General features: G+C 32.4%; 2 protein-coding genes across 3 annotated transcripts in view; one reads left to right on the plus strand and one right to left on the minus strand.

Moving 5' to 3' along the window:
* LOC111703396 (early growth response protein 1) overlaps positions 1–9908 on the plus strand; it is a 14447-nt gene extending 4539 nt beyond the window's left edge. The window contains exons 2-10 of the mRNA XM_023475327.1: positions 2874–3352; positions 3644–3731; positions 4023–4142; positions 4284–4528; positions 4598–4834; positions 6692–6840; positions 6964–7258; positions 8036–8101; positions 8368–9908. Of these exons, the coding sequence (XP_023331095.1) occupies positions 2874–3352; positions 3644–3731; positions 4023–4142; positions 4284–4528; positions 4598–4834; positions 6692–6840; positions 6964–7258; positions 8036–8101; positions 8368–8505 (1817 nt within the window). The 3' untranslated portion in view covers positions 8506–9908. The remainder of the gene's footprint in view (positions 1–2873; positions 3353–3643; positions 3732–4022; positions 4143–4283; positions 4529–4597; positions 4835–6691; positions 6841–6963; positions 7259–8035; positions 8102–8367) is intronic.
* Positions 9909–10901: 993 nt separating this feature from the next.
* LOC111703403 (uncharacterized) lies at positions 10902–19191 on the minus strand. 2 transcript variants are annotated; one of them, XM_023475336.1, is made up of 9 exons: positions 19127–19149; positions 17625–17711; positions 16872–16915; positions 16257–16285; positions 15202–15254; positions 14872–14952; positions 14066–14140; positions 13590–13696; positions 10902–12677 (listed from the first exon to the last, which is right to left on the minus strand). In XM_023475336.1, the coding sequence occupies exons 1-9, from the start codon at positions 19127–19129 to the stop codon at positions 12575–12577; spliced, it is 582 nt and encodes a 193-aa protein (XP_023331104.1). In that variant the 5' UTR covers positions 19130–19149; the 3' UTR covers positions 10902–12574. The 2 variants fall into 2 exon arrangements, with proteins under 2 accessions (XP_023331104.1, XP_023331103.1); XM_023475335.1 differs by having other exon boundaries at positions 10903–12677; positions 19106–19191.
* Positions 19192–21130: the final 1939 nt, after the last annotated feature.

Below are 21130 nucleotides of genomic sequence, written 5' to 3' on the forward strand. Positions count from 1 at the left end.
CCCCCCCCAACCAAGTTCTTCTATATTTTTATGTTTTATATAGATAAAAATATTAATGTTTTTTGCTTTAATGACTTTTTTAAAAGCAAGCAGAACAGTGTTAATGTAAGCTCTATATGCCTATTGCACTGTAGTACACGGATAGAAGCTTAAAAGTATTTTGTTGGTTTGACCGGAGAATGTGAAAGATGTAAAATGAATCATGTCAGATGTCAGACGTTTTACTGAATTGTTGAGTGTGCATTTTCGTTCTTTAAAACATTTTTTACCAGATGTGTGTGATTTTGGTCTGTACATTATTTAACCCAGCAGAGAGTAATGTTTGATTTTTTTTTGTTTTTGGTTGGGTTAAGCGTGATGTTTGATCTTTATTTGTTTTTTTTTGGGTTAAGCGTGATGTTTGATCTTTATTTGTTTTTGTTGGGTTAAGCGTAATGTTTGAGCTTTATTTTTTTGGGGGGGTTGAGCGTGATGTTTGATCTTTATTTGTTTTTGGTTGGGTTAAGCGTAATGTTTGATCTTTATTTGTTTTTGTTGGGTTAAGCTTTATGTTTGATTTTTATTTGTTTTTGCTGGGTTAAGCGTAATGTTTGATTTTTATTTGTTTTTGTTGGGTTAAGCGTGATGTTTGATCTTTATTTGTTTTTTTGGGGGTTAAGCGTGATGTTTGATCTTTATTTGTTTTTGTTGGGTTAAGCGTAATGTTTGATCTTTATTTTTTTTGGGTGGTTAAGCGTAATGTTTGATCTTTATTTGTTTTTTTTTGGGTTAAGCGTAATGTTTGATCTTTATTTGTTTTTTTGGGGGTTAAGCGTGATGTTTGATCTTAAAGTTATTTAACTTATTTAACTGTGGTTTGCAGTGCAATAAAAATCAAATAAACACTTCAAATTAAGAAAACCCCTCGGATAGAATTAGAACTGTTTCGTAAATTCTAAATTTTCTTGCTTCCGACCCTAACGCCCGGAGAAAAGGTGAATTTAAAACAAAATTTAAGTTATTTTTAATGTTTATTTTAAATATAAATACAGCTCAATAAAATATTTTTATATAAATTCATACTATTTAGTGACCTTAAAACATTGTTATATGAAGAATCATTTTATTTCCCATATTTGAACCATTACTTCATTGTATTCAAATCCTAATACAAGCATATTACCACACCACACCCACCATCAGCCCTCGCTTTCACTACTGCTTGATTGGATGCCTTCAGGCAGTCGATGCCTGCCATAGACAACCAGCAGGACTAAAGGAAGGGTGCAGCTATACACGGGCGGAAACTGCATGTGAAATCATTTGTTTTAATATTTCTGTAGAAATATATTTTCCTCGAGTATTCATTGTGTACTAAAACGTTTTCCTTTAACATAGTTTCCGTTTTAAATCCTTCATGCCACTTTGTAAAGTGTAAATGAAATTATTGAAATTATGTCCATACTCAGCTACAGTCCTTTCTACATAATCAAACACTAATATTAAACTTACTTTTTAAAATTTAGGAAAATTTAAACATGAACCTCTTTATGTTTAAAAATATAGGATGTCGAAAAATAACTTTAAGAATAATAATGAAAGCGAAATTTAGAGCTGAAGAAGATTCAGTTTTCATTAGTTTTAGGATAAGGGTAAGGGGAGGTTGGTGGGGGGGGTAATCATATGCAGGAAGGGGGAGGGGTTGACTATGGGAATGGCATTGATTGGTTTGAATGATGGGACGGAAAAGCTTAATCTAGAAGGGTATCAACGAGAAGGGGGGGAATATATGTATACTATACAGGCAACAGGGGGAATGGAAAATTAGGTCAGCGTTGAAGCCTGATAATTAAGTAATTCACAATGATATTCAACTTTCCTTTTCCGGCGGACATTTTGAATTATATTTTTCTAATGATTTAACATGCTTACTAAACCGTAATAAATACATAACACTGCTAGTTTTCCCACATTTAGTTTTTATTACTTGAATTTGCGTATTTGATCATTTGCCGTGATTGGGCAAAACATTTATTCCCTTGAGGGTTACGATTAGATTGGTTCAGATTATCAGACATTAGCAACACTAATCTTGCTATTTTTTCTACTTTTTAAGTAAACATTAACTTTTTCTTTAACAATTGTGTTATTCATTTTATTTAACAATCGTCTTTTTCGGTTCGCTTTCCTCCCAATCGTTCTTTACTTCCTCTAAATCTAACTTTAAGAATCCACAAGTTGAGTATATTCTGTAGTCAGGCAGTATCAGGCAGTTTCAGGCCTAAACCACTGCAGTTCAACGCTCTCAGACTAGAGACTCTGCAGAGTCGAGAAAACCTAAGAAAACGTGGCAGAAACCAGAAAATCTTATTTAGCTTATGTTACACTGCATGGTTTTCACACAAACAACAATTATAATTTTCTCATCCCCACTCCTCGAACACTTAGAGGGACAGAAATAGATGGATAAACGTTGAACATTAATAGCAAAAACTAAACATATTTTCATGCATTATACTTTTTCAAGAATTAATTTCAAATAAAATGAATTGAGCGACAGAAACAGAGAGAATTGAAGAATATTCAATTTCTTTTAAAATTCTAAATCGCACATTACAGAGTTGGATGCGTGATCAGATTCGATAATATAAACTACCCAAACATTTGGATACTAAACTATGATCAAACTGTGTTTGTTTAACTAGTATTGTGTATGTATATCACTGCAAATCAAGATATTCACGCTCTCAAGCAACTATCGAGCAGTTTTTTGCCCACTTCTCCTTTGAAACGTGAGAAATAAGCGAGAAATATATGTATTTCTTTATTTTTTTGTATTGTTGAGTGATAATGTATGATCAAATTACTTATTTCAAAATATTTACTCTTTTTAGAGAAACCTCAAGAGATGGACGATCTTCCTCCCGCGGTTTATCATCTCGAACCTGAGGTTCAAGATGTACCCAACCTTCTCCTCCCTCGACATAACCAGGACAACATCGGGACAAACAAGAACCAGGAGATTAGGAAGGCATTCAAAGTTTTCTGGATCCAACCTGTCCTGTCCTGGCGGAAGGCGGAGGATGAACGGCGGTGGTTAAAAGAAATGTTCCGCCGTAGAATGCATCGTAAAGAGGCGCATTCTGCTTCCACGATCTCACACTCCTCCGGTGGATCTGGCGGAGCTGGTTTCTCCGGTTTATCTACCAGCGGCGGAGGTTTGGCAGGGGTGGGTGGCGGAGGGGGTGTATTGGGTGGAAACCAAGGCGGATCAACGGAAAGAGATGATATGGATGATATGGATGAGTTTGCATGTCCTGATAGTCCAACACAACAATGGTTGGCAGATAATGCTGATCTAAGCCCCCTACAGGTCCGGGACATCTGCACTGAAAAGACAAATCACTTAGATTTCTTCAAAATTTTAAAAACTGTAAACACCCTGCAATGAAAGGCGCACAAAATGACTTTAAAACGAGAAAACATATTTTTTCGTTTATAATTTATATTCATTATTTTGATGAAGCATTTTTTTTGACCTTTCCACATAATAAGTTAATTGTAACTATTATTGCACTCAATCCATCCATCAATAGATCTAACTATATATCTATCTATCTATCAATGTATCTATCTATCTGTATATATATATATATATATCTAGGTGCTAGATAACATGAACCTAAAAACAGAGTTTCCTTACGCTACAGTTAACATGGAGACAGATAAACCACCAGATATTTCAAATATAGGTAAAAACAAGAATAATAAAGATACTAATGATAATCCTAAACATTAATAATAATGATAAAAACAATAATGCTGATGATTATAACAATAAAAATAATAAACATAATAATAATAATAATAAGAACATTAATGCTGATGATTATAATAATAATGGTAACTATGATAAAAATGATAAAACATTAATGCTTATGATTATAATAATAATGATAACCATGATAATAATAATAAGAACATTAATGCTGATGATTATAATAATAATGGTAACTATGATAAAAATAATAATAATAATTCAGGTTTGGACCCTGGGACGACCAATCTTCTACAGTTTGCTGCCTCTGTCCCCGTCCCAGATCACTCCGGGTCCTTCATGGACCTTGGACTGGAATCCTTCCAGAGCCTGTACGAGGATTTAGGTAGATATTTCAAGAATTTAAAAATACGAGGATTTAGGTAGATAATACAATAATCTAAAAATTCTAAGAATTTTGATTGGAAACTAATTAGATTAGACGAATAAATATTTGAGAGTGTGTTGACAAAAATGTTATTTCCAGGAGAGTTTATCCAAACCTCAAGCAGTACTGGAGAGTCTAGTTTTATCAACCCCCTGGAGATATGCGGAACAAAACCAAACTTTATATCTAAACCTGGAGACTACCCGCCCCTGGATCTGAAATCTCTAGGTATACAGATATCTGTGCCGGGTATAGGAGAAACTACGATTATCCCGATCAATGCTCCAACCCTGAAAACCTTGATCGAACCTGTTCCATCAATGGCTCTTCAAAACCTGGTTAAGGTAAGGAAAACACTTGTCGAAGAATTTTAAAAAAATGTTCTTCCAAAAATCATAATTTTAATTTGGCAGGTTGAACCGAGTACCCCCAGTACTATGAACTCAATGCCCTCCTTTGGTATAATAAAGATGGAGGATGGAGGGGAGACGAGGGACTCCATGTACTCCCCGTCTTTGTCCCCTGGGACCCCTGGGTCCCCGACCAGGATGGGACTGGATAGAAGCAGATCAACCGGAAGTACGGACGAGGATGAGGAACTTGCAAATATTCCATCTTTGCAGATGCGGATACAGATTATACAACAAAGGGTGAGTAGCTTCTCCTGTTCATGAATGTTTTAAGTAACATAAAAAAACTATAATCCTAATATCTTTGCAACCTGATGGTGTAAATCTTTGATATTTATAGCATGGCATCAGGTTACAAAGAAACAAGTAGAAGAACATTAGAGCTTGAAGCGAGTAATCAGTTCATTTCGGGATAAATGTTCTGTGATATTTGTCAATTTAGTAAAATAGCAAATGTATAGCAACTTCTGCTTGCTCATTTATTTAAAATATTTAGAATATTAGAAAAATTTTTATGTAAAAAAAAAACTATAAAACATGCTTTAAAACCTTTTTATTATTTTTTTCAACCCCCAACTTTTATTTCTTATTTATTTTTGAAACGTTGATGATTTTGTAATATTTCAATTTTACCTTTACTTCTCAAGTACTGCCAAGTGCTTTGTTGCCTGGTCTCCCAGTTTACTTGATGCTAAGCTTTAAATACAACATGACTTGCATTTAACAAAGTTAGTGTGAAATCAATTTTCATCCTTGGATCTCTGTTGAGGTTACAGTGTGAACCAATATAAAAAGAATGATTTTCGTCTTTACTCTCACTTTTTAACAGAAATGCCGTCAACTTTTTTAGATGTAAAAACATCCATTGTACAGGGCTTTTCATAGTTTATAGTTAGACCAGTTACTAATTACATAATTCTTAGCAATGCAACAAAATAGTATAAAAATGTTGTTACTTTCTTAGACGCATTATTTGCTTGATATGTTTGGATAAGATATTTGTTTATATCGATCAGTAAATGAGCAAAATGCCATTTTTTCTTAAGACAAGACACATACAATTCTTAGAAGTTAAAGGTTAAATGACAAACATTTCGATTGTTTATTACTCCCATCGTAATATTTTCATTTATGTGAATCTTTTTCAAGACACCCAGGCCTCGCTAATTATGTAACAATATTTGTACCTTTCTTAAAATACATAATAATGTATGTTTATAACCTTTAAACATCCACAAGAAAGATTCTAATGGTTTCTTTTATTTAAACTAAATCCGTACTACCCCCCCCCCCCCCCTGGATAACTGTGCTTGCAGAAACCACTTAGTAGAATCGATCAATAAACTCTGGGATAAGATAACGAGGGTTTATAAACACTATTAGTAGCCTGTAGAAACCTAGATACCCTGGATAGATTAGACAATATATTTAAACCCTTTCTACACAATATATTCCTTATCTTTTTCATAGCAGCGTCAGAACAAAACTAGGGCACTGGGCAGCCATTCAACATTCTTGCTCAAACAATCAGACATGTTGGATTAAATCTGAGAAGAAAATACATTAAATTAAATTAGAATTCCTTAAACAATGTTGCATTGCCATTTATTTTCGTTTGGGAAAACAGGTCTTTAAAGTAAAAACTAAGACACCGAGCGTCTTATATAATATTGGATTAAATACTGTAGTTGTATATATCAATACGATCAAGACGACTTTCTAATTAGATTTTAATTTCTACCAAGGTTTCAATTACAGCAGAAACATCATACATATGTAAACAAAGAGAATTTGTCAATAAACAGTTTACATACAAACTTGTAATTTGATAATTCCTTGTTAGGGATCAAAGCATTATTAACAAAAAGTCTCCTTCCTTGTATCTATAAAATCAACCGACTGTTGTATATATTTATATCTATCTATTTCCAAGCTTTACTGCCAAAATACGATTAGAATGTTTAAAGAATTCTGTATTTTCTTATTTTTTATTCGACTTCAATCTATGTCTGTAATGAAAATCATTTTACATTTTTATCTTTTTATATTTGAAAGTTGTATATTTGTCAAAATAAACCTAAAGTAAACATTTTTTAGTTTGGCATACCGGTGGAATCACCTTTGGAGATTATTAACGGCGGCCATGGCATAAAGAACCCACTGGCAGTTGATTTACCTGTTCGGCAGGAGCAGGAGAAGCTGCCGGCCATCCGACCGGCCGACGATCCTTCTAAGTTTCTTTGCAGGTTAAATATTTTAATTATAATTTTTGTATATCGCGGCTGATAAAATTGCAAATCTTTAAAATGGACGCATGTTTGTCAACAACCGGCCATAAATATGACATTTATTCAAACATTTACTTGTAGGATTTGTGAGAAAACGTTCACCTTACAACGTCTTTTAAACCGACACATGAAGTGCCACAGTGACGTCAAGCGCTATCTGTGTACTTTCTGTGGCAAGGGGTTTAACGATACTTTTGATCTGAAGAGACACACAAGAACTCATACAGGTATGGGATTTATTATAATATCAGGAGTGCGACCGTACAAGTGTAATCTGTGTGAAAAAAGTTTCACTCAACGGTGTAGTCTGGAGTCCCACTGTCTCAAGGTGCACGGTGTAGCACATCAGTATGATTACAAGCAAAGACGATCTAAGGTAAATATATTTAATAGATAAAAACAACATTACCAATATCCCTAAAGTTATTTTAAGTTGTCCCTGAAATATAAAAGTGTTTGGTATCAGTTAAAAACCGTTATCCCAGACAGAAAAGACAAATTTTCACAAACTAAATATTTCCAGTTTCTTAATTTTCTCAAAGAAGTCCACAATTTTCTCGTCACTGAGGCCATAACCACATGTTAATAATTTATAGACAAGCAATTGGTAGTACATTTTATGGCACACAACTATAGAATCAAACCGTTATCAAACGAATGTTAATTCCAGTTTTTAACACTTAAACAGTGTGCTTGTAAAGTTTATATTTTCTCTTTTATTTTGTGGTCATCCAAGTCTGATTTTGTATAAAGAAAGGTGAAAAGTAAACATTGTAAAGAATATATTTGTAAATTTAACCCTTTAACAGTTATGCTAGTTGTTTACCAACACTATTATTTCCAGCAAATATTTAGTCTGGCAACAATGCAAAGTATTTACACTGATTTATCCAGTTTGGTCCTTGTCCCAGCAATAGTACAGACATTTTTTTTTTCTCTTTTATATACTTTTTGTCGGCGCATACGTTTTAAAGAAAAAAAAGAAGGTAAAAAAGGTAAGTCAGTAAATTTAATAAAATAAGTTTCTGGTTTTTTAGACCATTACGTCATTGAATTCAAAGAAATAAAACGTCCACGTCTAGCTCTGGTTAGTCCAGGGTCAACTGTTCCTCCATTTCCTATTTTTATAAGGCTAAAATATTTTTATTGTTAGATGTACGTTTGCGAGGACTGCGGACACACAACTCCTGAACCTGAACTTCATTACCTCCATCTTAAGGTAAAGACTTGCCACAAATAATGTGGAATACGACGACGACATTTGCTCAACGTATAAGTTGGTACACGGTATATTATAATTATATATATTTATAAGAAGAATCATCATTACTTCAATTTAACTTAACTTCTATAGCGCCTGAGATTGAATTTCAAGAAGTATTTCAAGAAGTATTCAGACTAGATATGGTTAGTTCCGTACAAAATGCGCAATTGTGTACGGCGAAGATAAAATTGTACCAAATAAATAAATTGTTTTTATTTCAGGATCTTCATCCTTTCTCCCCTGCTCTCTTGAAGTTCTACGACAAACGTCACTTTAAGTTTAAGAATTCAAATTTTGCCAGCATGCTTCTTCAGTGCAGCAGTAGTAGTGCAGAGCCAACTACCCAACAGGGGCTTTAGCTTCTCTACCTGCCTCCCGCGCTGCTTCCACCGTGGGATCAAACCGGTTTTCGCGCATTTTAGTTTTAAAGAAAAAATGGCGACTCTTTGCACACAGTATTTTATCCAGAATCTATTTTAAATACTCATTAAAGGCGTGATTATTGTAAAAACTTTGCTAAACTATTTCAAACTTTGCTTTAATTCTGAACCATGTGTTCTCAGTTTAAAGACGCCGAATTTAGCTGTTGCTGTGATAGATATTATAATTATATATTCAAGGATGGACACTTTCTCATCCAGCTTTTAATAAAAATTGAGAAACACATGTCTTAAATTTGGATAAATTTCAATTCAACAAAATTAATATTTCATATTCAAGGTTATAATGTTATAAATAGCCTTTTAAACTTCTTATTTGCATTGTATAAGGCATTTAGAGCTATTTCAACGATTTTCCTAAGGCATTTTCAGATTTTCGGCATTTACAAAAACAAAATTCAAGATTTTAAAAATCCTTTTATTACACTGTAGTTGTCAGAGTGGAATAAGTTGCAATTTGTACATTTATTATAGTTACCAGCGTATATTTTTTTATATCATGTTTGCTGGAAAATTGGATTTTAATATAGACTGAACTTCTAAACAAAGCTGTGATTATCAACAAGTTTTATTTTTCTTCACCTAAACTTCATAAAACCAGCATTTTTTATCTCTAATGTATGACTTTGTAGACATATGACAAACTTTACACAAACTGAAAAGAATCGAAAAATACTCCAATACTCCATGATAAATGGACTTTTGACTTTGATTATTTTTAAGAATTGGAAAATTAAATTTCTCCAAATCAGTCGCTTGTGGCAGGAATCTCAAATTTTATAGTAGTAGTTGGCTGTTCGACAAAAAGTATTTTTTTATACTTGTTGGCAGCCATTTTCATTCTACTTTGTTAAATTAAGTTGTTTATTGTAACCTATGTATTTTGTATTTACTAACCCATAGTTAAGTAAGGTTAATGTGCAATATTTTACTAACAGAAAATCCAGTAGAAATAGGGACAGAAAATTACAAAAATTCAGAGAAAATTTGTGAATCAAAAATATTATATTTTCCCTCATTCGGATTTTCATTTTCATCAGGCATTAAATGATGTATGTATACTCCTGCTTTAGATTTTGGCAAAATGAATGTTAAAACTTAAAATTTAAGTTTTTGATTTTCCCTTACAAATCTAAGCAAACACAATCATAGTTCTTCCATATTTCCGACCTTAGGTAAACACGGTCAATTGACGACAACATTTAATGTTCAAACTTCCTGAAATGGAAATTGAATTTGAATAGTTGTCCCTTGATTTTAGGATTGTCTAACGAGGGATTAATATTTTGTAATATTTTGTTCAAATATAGTTTATTAGATTATTTTATTCTATCATCGAGAGAGCAGAAAATGAAGAGATTATTAGCCTCGAGTCTTAAAAGAAAATTGGACTTTGAACATGCAATGCTGGGGGGGGGGGCATGGGACGCCCCCCCAGTCTTTGTAATATTATAGAGTTGATACAGAACTCAAAACTTGATCAAGATTAATAAGATATTCATGTTTTTGTTAATAAAAACTTATTATTTTCACTGGTTGTTTCTCTACAAAATGACTTCTTGCTTCAGAAATAATGGAAAAACTGTCAGAATGGAAAAATTTTGAAGTTTAGAAACTTGATTAGATTTAGGGTTTAAGGGTACCATGTGAATAGGAAAATCTCCTCTTTAAACTGATGCTGACTGAGAATTACGAGGGTTGCCCCTTTAAACTAAACTTAAATCCAATAATTAAAGGATGTGAACACGATCAACATTTTTGTTTCTGATAACTGGAAAAATGAAGTAAATAACTTTAACAGAAAAAGTTATTGAATACTTCTTTTTTTGCGGTTGCATGTGGCGTAGGTCAAAGAAAAAAGAATATAGATTGCGCGTTTTCGTGTTTTAAAGCAATAACCATTTTTTAATATATTGTAAATTCGTATTTCTTGACTTTATTTGTATTTTTGATTTGATCATCAAACGTGTACAAACTGTCAAAATATTTTTCTTATTTTGTCAATATTTGCAAAATATGAAAGTCTTACAATCGATGTATTTGTTTGTACACGTTCTAAACAAAAAAAAATTGTTTAATGTCATTCTTAGTAATATTTCCGCTTTCTTATAGAAATTCAAAGAATATCTAAAAATCTGAAAATCCACGAAATTTTCAAATATTAATCCGGGACCCAAAACCATCCCTTTCAGAACTGCACAGTTGAAAATATCCAACATAGATGTCGTCAGTGTACATTCATAATTTATTAAATATTCTAATAGTTTTATAATTTACTATATTATAAATTAGATAAGCAAAAATTAGAATATTATAGAAAACTAATGATAAGTTTAAATCTAAATTTACAATTCATGTTGTTACACGATTGAAGTACATGTCATAACATAATTTAAATCCCCAAGATTAGACAGCTCTTTTGTAAGCTAAAGTACGTTTTCTTGGATATGAATGATTCAGGATCCTCTTGGAGATAACATAGGATCCTCTTAGAGATGACACAGAATCCTTTTGGAGAAGAACCAGGATCCTCTTGGAGTTGAAACAAGATCCTCTTGGAGTTGAAACAAGATCCTCTTGGAGATGAAACAGGATCCTCTTGGAGATGACACAGGACCCTCTTGGAGTTTCTTCAGGATTCTCTTGATGACATAGGATCCTCATGACGTTTACACAGGATTCTCTTGATGACATGGGATCCTCTTGAAGATAACATAGGATCCTTTTGGAGATGAAACAAGATACGCTTGGAGATGACACAGGATCCTTATGAAGTTAACACAGGATTCTCTTAGAGATAAAATAGGATCCTTTTGGAGATGATCGACACAGGATTTTCTTGGAGATAACACAGGATCCTCTTGGAGTTTACACCCGATGCTCTTGGAGATGATACAGGATCTTCTTGGAGATGAAAAAGGATCCTCATGGAGATGACACAGGATCTGCTTGGAGATGATATACTATCCTCTTGGAGATGATACAGGATTCTCTTGGAGATGACACAGGATCCTCTTGGAGATGACACAGGGTCCCCTTGAAGTTTACACAGGATTCTCTTGATGACATAGGATTCTCTTGGAATTAACATAGGATACTCTTGGAGATGATCGACACAGAATCTTCCTGGAGATGATACAGGATCCTCTTGGAGTTTACACCTGATCCTCTTGAAGATGATACAGTATCCTCTTGGAGATGTTACAGGATCCTCTTGGAGATGTCACAGAATCCGCTTGGAGTTGACACAGGATCCGCTTGGAGATAACACAGGATCCTTTTGGAGATGATATAGGATTCTCTTGGAGATGATACAGGATTCACTTGGAGATGAAACAGGATCCTCTTGGAGATTATATAGGATCCACTTGGAGATGAAACAGGATCCTCTTGGAGATTATATAGGATCCACTTGGAGATGAAACAGGATTCTCTTGGAGATGACACAGGATCCGCTTGGAGATGATATAGGATCCTCTCGGAGATGAAACAGGATCCTCTTGGGAGATGATACAGGATCCTCTTGGAGATGCCACAAGATCTGCTTGGAGATAATATAGGATCCTCTTGGAGATGAAATATGATGCTCTTGGAGATGACACAGGATCCTCGTTTAATTCAATGCACTTATTTATGATTAGCTTTGAGCTTTTAAGCTTAGGCATCGTTTGATTGTCTAGTAAATCTGTCCAACCAAAAATAAAAACTACGTTTATGAGTCGTCCAACTTCATGAAGCAAAAACACAGTATAAGTTTTCGTTAAGCGTTTTGATCATTCAGGGCCCCAAGAATATCTTCAAGTGGTTAAATAGACCTAGATGTTGCTCCTTCCAAATAATAGGGATGCTTTGGTAGTATTTTCAAATAGGTAAATAATTGCAATTTCAAAAAAGTCTGCATTTAAAAAAACAATGGTTACTTAAATATAAATAATATTTCAATAATAATAATTAAAATTAATAAATATATAAGGCGTCCAAATACAAATTAATAATATTGTTTATTTGTTCTCTCTTTCTCCAGGCGTTCAACTTCCTCTAGTTCCGCTAGTTCCGCTAGTTCCGCTAGTTTAGCATGCTCAGCAGCAATTCTAAACATATTCTAGATGTTCCGCTAAACTTAATAATTCAAAGACGAGTAAGTATGATATTAAATATACATTCTTAGCTACAGAAGCACCTATAGAACCTAGAGAACGATTTTTGGACCCCCCAGGCCCCCCTCCTATCAATTTTGTACATGGATCTTATATGTTAGACATGGAAATAATTAACCCGTGGCCGCAGCGCTCGGTCCCCTAGCCTATCCTAGCCGCAGCGCTCGGCCCAGAAAGTGTCTTAACCTAACCTAACCCTAAATAATAATAAATAAATACTAATTTACTAATTTCGTCTTGTACTAAATTGATAGTAGTGGGGGAGGGGGAGGTCCAAAAATCATTCACTAGGACAGACCCGGCACCCACATAACAAGCAACATTGCAGCCCAGGAAACATTTTTACCGACTTTATGTGACGATGGCGAAGTTGGCGGGTAAATTGTCGGAGACTAAATGTTTGCAGGGAGACGACATTAATCTCTTTTCTGACGATCTATAGGTAAAATTAGATTTCTTGTTTGAATACGTTCTTAGTATGTTTACTAGATACTTCAACCTGCAAAGTATTTAAAAATTTGAAAGCTACAAGGAACCAATTATGTTCGAAATAAAGAATCAAAAATCTCAGTACATTCTTCTCTAAAGACTCATATTGTCTTTGTACGATACGTGGGTATCCCTGCATATTCCGCCACTATTTGAGCATACTGTTCCTTGGTTTACCTTGCATATTCTGCCACTATTTGAGCATACTGTTCCTTGGTTTACCTTGCATGTTCCGCCACTATTTTAGCATACTGTTCCTTGGTTTACCTTGCATGTTCTGCCACTATTTGAGCATACTGTTCCTTGGTTTACCTTGCATGTTCCACCACTATTTGATCATACTGTTCCTTGGTTTACCTTGCATGTTCCGCCACTATTTGAGCATACTGTTCCTGAAATTCTGATCGCTTAGCTGCAACAGCTGCACTCTCAACATTGGGAGTAGAAATTATTGGAACAGGAACCTGAATAATTAGAAATCATTTGATCAGGAACCTGAATATTTATAAATTATTGGAACAGGAACCTAAATAATTAGAAATTATTGGATCAGGAACCTGAATATTTATAAATTATTGGAACAGGAACCTGAATAATTAGAAATTATTGAAAAAGGAACCTTAATATTCATTAAAAACAAATAACGATTCTAAAGAACAAAAAAATTATAAAATTTAAACTATACAGTTTTTATTATATTTTCATTCTGAAGTGGCCATGTTAGTGGTTTGTTAATAAAATGTAACTGAAAATATATACTTAATTGTTTGATCATTGATTAATGGTCAAATACTTGCTAAGAATGAGACCTATTTTAAACATTTTTTTTGCACCTGAGAGTTCCTGAGAGCAATTTCTTGGTAGAGTCTAGCATGATTGGTCTTAGCTTTTGTAACAGCAATAGTATCCTATACAAAGCTGGTTAATGCATGATATCAATAATTCCATGGGTTTATGGAATTCTGGATAAATGGAATATCCATGTTAAGTTAACAGGGAATTTTGGATGTTCATAACTTACCCCTAACTTATAAACCTGCAAATGGAAACAGTTTTTTTTTAATTCAATTGGTTTCTTGAAAATGTAAACTTTTTATTTGTCAAATTATGCAGTTAACTATACTAACCTGTAATATAAACATGTTTAATTATTTATTTCCTTGTTTTAAACCGTTTATTTATTTAATACAAGTACAAAGTAGAAGCAATGCTCAACATCATATTGAATCGTGCATATATGCATAGGACAGGTATAAATTGGGATTTTCGGAATTAAACCGTAAATGAAAAATTGTGAAAGGACAATAAAATAATTGCATTTACAAGAAAAAAAGTATAGTACGTACTACGTATGCATGTACAAGATTACAAAATATTGATGTTGAGTACAAGATTACACGTTATTGTACTTGAGTACAAGATTACAAGATATAGTACACGAGTACAAGATTACAAAATATTGTGGCTAAGTACAAGATTACACGTTATTGTACTTGAGTACAAGATTAAAAGATATTGTACACGAGTACAAGATTACAAAATATTGTGGCTGAGTACAAGATTACAAGACATTTTACACGAGTACAAGATTACAAGTAATTAATATTGTATATGAGTACAAGACTACAAGGTATTGTACCTCTGGATGTTTAAGAGGGTTGGGTTGAGGAAGATTAGCAGAATCAACATGGAATCCATTCTCATCTGCTACATAGGAAACCTACACCAAGATATACAAGTCTACAGTCGCTTGAAATCATTTAAAAGTCCATGAGCCAATAAAAACAGCTGTGTAAACAATATATATATTGAAAAGATTAAAAAAGCATGAAAAAACTGGGAGCTACGAATTACGATACAATAAATCTGTCAATAATTCTGGATTATTCTTCATATGCATGTATTGTATATACTATATAGAAACAATATTGGTTAAATAAATAAATGTCATGAATAACATATTGTTTACCTTTTGCCATTCGTAGTTCGGATCAAGATAGGCATAAGAACCTCTGATTACTCCTTTAATTGTTAAATTTGTATTACAATTATTCAAACATCTTTTAATGAGGTTATTTAAGGATATGTTGGACTATTTTTTATTGTCGAGACACCATTTTCATTTCAGTCTTAACAAATACCAAACTATGTAATTTTTAAAATTATTAATTACTGTACTGTACTGTACTGTACTTTACTGTACTGTACTGTACTTTACTGTACTGTACTTTAAAGTACTGTATTGTACTGTACTGTACTGTACTGTACTGTACTGTACTGTACTGTACTGTACTGTACTGTACTGTACTGTACTGTACTGTAATGTACTGTACTGTACTGTACTGTACTGTACTGTACTGTAATGTACTGTACTGTACTGTACTGTACTGTACTGTGCTTTACTGTACTGTACTGTACTGCACTGTACTGTACTGTAATGTACTGTACTGTACTGTACTGTACTGTACTGTACTGTACTTGACTGTACTTTACTGTACTGTAATGTCAAAAAAAGGATTTGTTCATATTTCACTGTGACATATTAGGATAGTTCTGAAACTTAGTTTACTGTTTTTAAAAACAGCTATTTAACAATGATGGAACAGGAAAATATTTATTTTTATCTTAAAATGTGCACACAGCTCAGAATATATATACAATAGAATAACAGGTGGCACCTGTATTGGTATGACATTGTAAACATGTATTGGTATGTTATTGTGTACATGAAGTACACTGTTCATGGGGGGATTTGTTTTGATCAGTTACATGATTTCTCAATATAAACAAGCATGAGGTATTGTTCAGTGTTAAATTGTAATACGGATCAAACATACCCCCCAAAATTACTGAACATCTGGACATTTATGTATTGTACTGCATAACCTCCACAGTCCAACACTTCCCAAACCAAATGCTACCACCTGTTATTCTATAGTATATATATTCTGAGGCACACAGTGAACAAACCATATCCTCTGGGTAAATTGTACATATAAATACTTTTTCTTTTAAAATTTAAACCTGTAGCATCTCCCTCCTGTTCTACGTATCTAGAAACAAAATAAAATGAAGTAAAATAAAATAAAAGTGTTTAATTAGCTATTTACAAAAATACGAAGCCTTTTAAGGTTTAATGATGATTCTACAAGCATTAGGTTTAAAAAGACGTCAAAATAATGATGTTACAATCTGCTTTCTCCTTCAAAAATGGTAAATATTGAGAATTAGGCAGTTGCCCAAGGAAGTTACGTGCGCTTGCCCTGTTGAATTACAAGAAAGAGAGAGATTAATAAATATTTTAGGGTTAGGTTAGATTAAGACACTTTCTGGGTCGAGCGCTACGGCTAGGACAGGCTAGGGGACCGAACGCTGCGGCTATAACAGGCTCTCCCTCTGTCTTGTAATTCAAGTTTTCAACGCGGCATGCGCACGTAACTTCCTTGGGCCTCTGCCTGAGAATTAGACAAAAATAAACTGCAGAAATCATCAAATTTTCAGAAAACAAATATGTGGACGTGGTCATTATAAAAGTTCTCATTGATTTTGCCTTCAAGGAGACAAAAGAAAAAAAGAAAAATGTCCATTTACAATTGTAATTTAAAGATTAAGTTGAGTGAAAACGACTTTCTAATTCACCTGTCGGGTGTACCGTTCGGTGTGCGGGATGCAGCAAAAGCGTACTGAAATATAAAATATCATTAATTAAAAAGATGGATAACAGAGACATGGATTACAATAGGAAATATGGATAACTTGAGAAAAGATGGATAGCTAGAGGAAAGATGGATAGCAAGAGAAATATGGATAACAAATGGAAAGATGGATAACAAGAGGAAAGAGGGATAACAAGAGAAAGATTAATAACAAATGGAAAGAAGGATAACAAGAGAAGAGAAGGATAACAAGAGGAAAGATTGATAACAAGAGAAAGATGGATAACAAGAGAAAGAATAATAACAAGAGAAGAGATTGATAACAAGAGGAGAGATTGATAACAAGAGAAAGATGGATAACAAGAGAAAGATGGATAAGACGAGGAAGATGGACAACAAGCGGAAAGATGGATAACAAGAGAAAGAAGAATAACAAGAGACGAGATGAATCACAAGAGAAAGATGAATAACAAGATAAGAGATGGATAACAAGAGAAAGATGAATAACAAATAGAAAGAAGGATAACAAAAGAAGAGATGGATAACAAGAGAAAGATGAATAACAAACGGAAAGAAGGATAACAAGAGAAGAGATGGATAACAAGAGAAGAGATGGATAACAAGAGAAAGATGAATAACAAGAGAAGAGATTGATAACAAGAGAAAGATTGATAAAAAAGAAAGAATGATAACAAGAGAAGAGATGGATAACAAGAGGAAAGAAAAATGAGTTTACTTTAAAAGGTAAAGGAGGTTGTATTGTTGTTTCCTCCTCAACAGCTCTACATCTACTACCGGCAACAGCCAACAGCAGTATTATTATCTAAACAAATATTTTTTTTTTAAAGTATCAAATCTATAAAAATAATTTGGGTAAAATAAATTTAATGTGAACGTCACATTACCTATTCCTAAACACTGACAAAAACTGTAAAATATGAAGAAGATATTAAATCAATAGTGAAGTACATTTGATGTTGTTAATAAATCACTTTTTAAAGTGAAATGAGTCTGTGTAAACTGCAAAATTTATTTTCCTCATGTTTTCTAGACTATTTAAAGTCATAACTTGAGTCTAAAAGTCGTCTTCCTATTCCCGAATTTCTGGTTATCTCAGGGTGTCCCGCATCAATCCAATTGTATCGTGAATACCTTTAAATTTGGATGTTATATGCCATATGTTATATAATTTGTAATTATAGTGCATAAATATTTACACTTCAAATCATGTTATATGCCATATGTTATATAATTTGTAATTATAGTGCATAAATATTTACACTTCAAATCATGTTATATGCCATATGTTATATAATTTGTAATTATAGTACATAAATATTTACACTTCAAATCATGTTATATGTCATATGTTATATAATTTGTAATTATAGTGCATAAATATTTACACTTCAAATCATGTTATATGCCATATGTTATATAATTTGCAATTATAGTGCATAAATATTTACACTTCAAATCATGTTATATGTCATATGTTATATAATTTGTAATTATAGTACATAAATATTTCCACTTCAAATCATGTTATATGTAATATGTTATATAATTTGTAATTATAGTACATAAATATTTACACTTCAAATCGTCTTCAAATCGATATCTTTAAAACCCAAAACGTCAGAACTTTTGATCAAGAACATCGAGAATATCAATCAACACAAATCAGAGAAATCATCGAAGAGATAATTAAATGGATATAAATGATAGAGATTTAGGTAAACAAATCTGTTAATATATTTTATAAATATAATATCCAAGATTCCTAATCGTAAATCGTTTAAGTTTACTTTAGTAACACAAATAAATAGATAATATAATATTGAATTAAATGGATAGAAGGATAGATTGTTATCAAATAAAATGGATAGAAGGATAAATTATTATTGAATTAAATGGATAGAAGGATAGATTGTTATTAAATAAAATGGATAGAAGGATAAATTATTATTGAATTAAATGGATAGAAGGATATATTTTTATTAAATTAAATGGATAGAAGGATAAATTATTATTGAATTAAATGGATAGAAGGATAGATTATTATTATATTAAATGGAAAGAAGGATAGATTATTATTGAATTAAATGGATAGAATGATAGATTATTAGGATAGATAATTATTGAATTAAATGGATAGAAAGATGTAGATTTTAAAGAGATAACTGGATAGATGGATAGATAGATAGAAGTATTAACCTGTAAACCCATATGACTGACCATTGTAAGCTACTGCTTTGAACCAGGAAACCCAACTAGTTCAATTTAAAGTCTAGGAGAATACAAAACAGAACCAAGTCTGGCAGAGTTTACGACAGTACTATACAGTCTGGGAAAGTATTTTTAAACATTGAACTTTACACAGACTTGGAAACTATCTATTAACCTTATAGTATTTATAAATGCTGAACAAACTACAATCCGGGAAATTATTTATAAAGATTGAACAAAATAAAGTCTGGGAATGTATTTATGAACAATGAAATGTATATAGTCTGGGAAAGTATTTATGAACAATGAAATGTATATAGTCTGGGAAAGTATTTATGAACAATGAAATGTATATAGTCTGGGAAAGTATTAATGAACATTAAACCAGATATAGTCTGGTAAAGTATTAATGAACATTAAACCAGATATAGTCTGGGAAAGTATTAATGAACATTAAACCAGATATAGTCTGGTAAAGTATTAATGAACATTAAACCAGATATAGTCTGGGAAAGTATTAATGAACATTAAACCAGATATAGTCTGGTAAAGTATTAATGAACATTAAACCAGATATAGTCTGGGAAAGTATTAATGAACATTAAACCAGATATAGTCTGGTAAAGTATTAATGAACATTAAACCAGATATAGTCTGGGAAAGTATTAATGAACATTAAACCAGATATAGTCTGGTAAAGTATTAATGAACATTAAACCAGATATAGTCTGGTAAAGTATTAATGAACATTAAACCAGATATAGTCTGGGAAAGTATTAATGAACATTAAACCAGATATAGTCTGGTAAAGTATTTATGAACATCAAACCAGATATAGTCTGGGAAAGTATTTATGAACATTAAACCAGATATAGTCTGGTAAAGTATTAATGAACATTAAACTAGATATAGTCTGGGAAAGTATTTATGAAAATAAAACAGTACATAATATTTAAGAAAAAATTTAAAAATAAAACAACAGTAAATAATATTTAAGAAAAAATTTAAAAATAAAACAGTAAATAATATTTAAAAAATTTAAAAAATAAAACAGAATGCAAACAAGATTTTAACAATCACTGCATATGCATAGTCACTCAATTTTTAAGTTGGAAAAACAGACTCTAGACCAAGGTTATAAAGCAAGGAAAGTTATTTCAAAAATGTGTATGCATCTTTTGTACTGCAGTGTACTGTCTCTGGGCGGTAATGTAAACACAAGACGGATGTCGAATCCTGACATGGGATCCATCTTTCCCATAAAAAATCAATGAAATATTTTTGTCATAGGAAACTATTATCTGAATTGTCAAATCTATAAAAATGTAATGCTTTTAACCGTCTTGGATAACAAAAGAACACTGATCCATTCTCGTTTACAAATTCCACCCAGAGAGAACTGAGTCTAAAACTAAAGAATGCGCGAATTTTAAGTTCGACGTTAAAAGTTCTGTAAAATAATGAATAGCTACTTAAATATTAAACTTTCTCAATTTTAAATTTGAATTTCCCGGGAAAAATCTGAACCAATCAGAGAAAAGGATTTACGGAGAAAATTTCATAACCATCGCTAATCAGCTGTTCTTACGTAACCGAAAACAAAACATACAACCGTTTTTTGGGTTTACACCCAAAAATTAATTTATCTAAAACGTGAAATTTCTTTAACAAGGTTTTCACTTTTAAATATACCGTAAAGTTGAATGCCACTTTCTCAGCTGAATGATGATTGAATAATAGACAAATAGGGAAAATGCAGGATTTCAAGATTTTAAACCTGTGTTTAAATTTTAACTCGTCGATTTCAGCGAGTAAAATATTTAACCACAGGGTTAAATATTTAACCTCACGGTTAAAGTTCAGGTTTAAATTAAGTCAGAAGTGGCATTTAACCATGAACTTAAAATTTAAGTCAAAACTTTTCGTTCTTTAGTTTTAGACTCTGGTTTCAATATGTACGCAGAGTATACGCAACTGCAATTAACTTTCCTTGCATTATAGCTTTGCTCTAAA

Source organism: Eurytemora carolleeae, unplaced genomic scaffold (genome assembly GCF_000591075.1).
Source record: "Eurytemora carolleeae unplaced genomic scaffold, Eaff_2.0 scaffold469, whole genome shotgun sequence".
Taxonomy (NCBI): Eukaryota; Metazoa; Arthropoda; class Copepoda; order Calanoida; family Temoridae; genus Eurytemora; species Eurytemora carolleeae.

What these genes read in the sequence shown, in the direction of transcription:
- LOC111703403 (XM_023475335.1), bottom strand. Translation starts at nt 19,129, where the DNA reads ATGGTCAGTCATATGGGTTTACAG. An exon ending in CCGAACGGTACACCCGACAG is followed by an intron (nt 16,286 to 16,871) that starts GTGAATTAGAAA and finishes TTTTGTTTCTAG; the next exon opens with ATACGTAGAACAGGAGGGAG. An exon ending in ATAGTGGCGGAACATGCAAG is followed by an intron (nt 12,678 to 13,589) that starts GTAAACCAAGGA and finishes GAATATGTTTAG; the next exon opens with AATTGCTGCTGAGCATGCTA.